The sequence below is a fragment of the Centrocercus urophasianus genome, unplaced genomic scaffold (genome assembly GCF_019232065.1).
Source record: "Centrocercus urophasianus isolate 14NV4802_14NV808 unplaced genomic scaffold, USGS_Curo_1.0 seq_61, whole genome shotgun sequence".
Taxonomy (NCBI): Eukaryota; Metazoa; Chordata; class Aves; order Galliformes; family Phasianidae; genus Centrocercus; species Centrocercus urophasianus.
Window position 1 is genome coordinate 789553 of NW_024885211.1, and position 3089 is coordinate 792641.

The window sequence follows — 3089 nt, forward strand, 5'->3', positions numbered from 1 at the left end:
GTCGGGAGAGAGGCACAGAGGGACGACCCCCGAGGGGAGGGCATCCAGGGGGCTGCCCCGGAGAGTGGGGGGGTGGGAGCGACGTCCCTGGGCGGGGCTCAGGGGGCGGGGCGGGGCGGGCAGGGGATCCCCCGGGCGCGGGGCCGCGGTGCGGCAGCGCGGAGCCCGGCGGGGGGGGCTGCGGGGCGCGGCGCTGCGGGCTCCGAGGGCGGTCCGGCCCGGCCCGGTCCGGTTCGGCCCGGCCATGACCATGAGCTCCGTCACCGAGAGCTTATTGGGCTCCGACCCATCCAAAACTTCTTTCCTGGAGCTCGGCCACCCCTCTCCTCCGCATTACCCGCTGCACGGCCTCCACCCCGCCGGCCACCCCCAGCACGACCCGTCGCCCTTCTCCTCCTACAGCCGGCCCGGTTCCTATCCTTACTCCGGCGGTCCTCCCCCCCCGCCCCATGGCGGCCCCTACCTGCCCTACCCGCCCCAGCATCCCCCGGCCGGGCTGGCCCACGGCGCCGGGCTGCAGGACGCAGGTAAGGCGGCCGCGGGGGGTTCCGGTCCCCATCCCGGTTCCCATCCCCGTTCCCATTCTCTGTCCCGTCCCGCCCCGTCGAGGCACCGCGGCGCTGCCGCTCCCCGCCCCGCAACCGTCGGAAGCGCTTCGGGGCGGCCCATGGGCAGCGCGAGCGGGCGGGGGGCTCGGACCTCCGCGGGGGGGGGGGAATCCTAAGGGAGGGAAGACACGGCGGTGGGTGGGTGCGAGGCTGCGGGAAGCCCCCGGAGGGTTGCAGAGCCCCGGCTGTCCCGATCCCGCAGCTCCTCCCCTCGGTCCTGCCGCGCGCATCCCAATTGCCGTCTGTTTACCCCCAAAGCTGAAAGCTAACCGCCACCTCTCCAGCTCCCCCTCTCCCCCCAGGGCTCCCAGCAGAGGGGTCCCACGCTCCCCTGAGCCCTTTCCCAAGGCAGCGGGGTGGGGGGTGCGGGGCTGCGCACGCTCCTGATTTCCAGTGTCTCTCTGAGAGCAGAGGCTGTGCTGTCACCGCCGTCTACCCATGTCCCCAAAAGACCCGCAGATACTCAGAGCCACCACCGGGCTCGGAGGTGACACAGAACCCAAAGAGCAGGGCTGCCTGGGAGATGGGGGTCTCAGCCACCCCCCATCGCCTCGCAGGGCCCTGTCCCCCCACCCACCCCTCACAGTGTGCATGCCACGGGTCTGTCACCTTCCTACTGTGGGGGTCGAGCAGTACTGAATGAATGGCGCCATCCCTCCACCTCATTCACTTTTCTTCTGAATGAAGAGGTGAAGCGGAGGCAGATCCCTGTGCAAAGCAACCTCCACAGCGCAGCCCCAGTGATGGGGCACCCATAGGGGCAGCGCAGCCCCAGTGGTGGGGCTCAGCAGGGCCAACACAGCCCCCGTTAACAGAACGGCCCCAAGGAGCAACGCAGCCCCCAGGGACAGCGGCAGCCCCCAGTGCCATTGCAGCCCCCACTGACCCCAGGGACAGCGCAGCCTCCATTGACAGCACAGCCCCCCAGGCACAGCACATCCACAGCGCCGTGGTTCCCCTCCCGTCCCCACTGACTCTCCTCTCCTCTCCCTCCCCAAGAACCCAACAAGCCTCCGCCAGTGGCCAACGGCGAGCTGCGCCTCAACGGCAAGGGGAAGAAGCTGCGCAAACCACGCACCATCTACTCCAGCCTGCAGCTGCAGGCCCTCAACCAACGCTTCCAGCAGACCCAATACCTGGCGCTGCCCGAGCGCGCTGAGCTGGCGGCCCAGCTGGGGCTCACGCAGACCCAGGTAGGGCTGAGCCCCCCGACCCCAACACCCAGCACCTCCCCGGGGGACGTTTGTGGCGCACGCACGGATCGAGTCCGGATCGGGGCACCTTGGAGCCGTGCCGTGCAGCCGGCGCCGCTGGGGCCCTGCGGGTGGGATTTGGGGTGCCCCTGCTCGCACCTCCCAGAGGCAGAGGGACTTTCCCAGCCCTGGAGCCTGGCTGCTGGCCCAGCCGTGCCCGGCGTTGGGCGGCCCCGCGCCGCGGGATGGGGTGAGTGGGTTTTTGAAGGCGATGGGGAGAGACAGGCAGGCGGCAGCGGTGCAGCCCGGAGCCAGGGGCGAAGCGAGCTCATAAAGACGGGGAAGAGGAGGCAAGTGGGAACCTGCCGACAGCGCGGGGGGGACCGTGGGGAGGAATGAGTGGGGCCACCACCCCGAGCAGAGCGCTGCGGGCCCCACCGCGCCGCGCCCCAGCAGTGCTCCTGTGCCCGGGTTGGGCTGGAGGGGGGCACAGCTGGGGGCACACGTGGGGACACACGGGGCTGGAGGCTCTCGAGTTGCTCTCTGCTCTCCCTGTTTCCCTTATCGTCTTCTCCTCCAGCTCCTCGTGGTGGATTCTCTAGTGGCTCGCACAGGGTTGGGTTCATCTCGTGGACCCCCACACTCATCCCCACTCCTAAGGTGGGGGATGAAACAGCTGCAAAGTCATGGTACCTGAGGGGTGGGACGTTGCTCACCGGTGCCACCCTCCCCACATCCCTGCTCACCCCACTCTCACCCACAGGTCAAAATCTGGTTCCAGAACAAGCGCTCCAAGTACAAGAAGATCATGAAGCAGGGCTCGAGCGCACCCAATGGGGAGCAGCACCTGCACACCTCCTCCTCGCTGTCCCCCTGCTCCCCCAGCATCCCCCCGCTCTGGGACATCCCTGTGCCGGGCAAAGGGCCCCCGCTGCCCCCCAGCAACTACATCAGCAGCTTTGGAGCCTGGTATCAGCCTCACCCTCAGGACTCCGTGCCCCGTGGTCCCATGATGTGACATCACTACGGCTGCAGCACCCAGCGGATCCGGGAGGGCCAGCGAGGGGGGGACGTGCCTCCGAGCCCTGATGGGCGATGCTATGGGGGACCCCAGCAAATGGAGGATGAAGAAGAGGAGGAGGAAGGCGACCGCTGTCTGCAGGGACCCCCACTGTGGGCTGAAGTGAGATGCCCCGGCACAGAGCCCTGGTACGGGCGGGACAGGACTTGGCCAAGCTGCAGCCCCAAGGTCCATGGGCACAGAGGGGCTGGAGGGGTCCCCGGACCC

At 69.1% G+C, this 3089-nt stretch overlaps 1 protein-coding gene across 1 annotated transcript; it reads left to right on the top strand.

The window, feature by feature from the left end:
• Nucleotides 1–244: 244 nt before the first annotated feature.
• Nucleotides 245–2819, top strand: DLX4 (distal-less homeobox 4). Its single transcript, XM_042836519.1, has 3 exons — nucleotides 245–527; nucleotides 1608–1801; nucleotides 2565–2819. The coding sequence occupies exons 1-3, from the start codon at nucleotides 245–247 to the stop codon at nucleotides 2817–2819; spliced, it is 732 nt and encodes a 243-aa protein (XP_042692453.1).
• The last annotated feature ends 270 nt before the right edge of the window (nucleotides 2820–3089 follow it).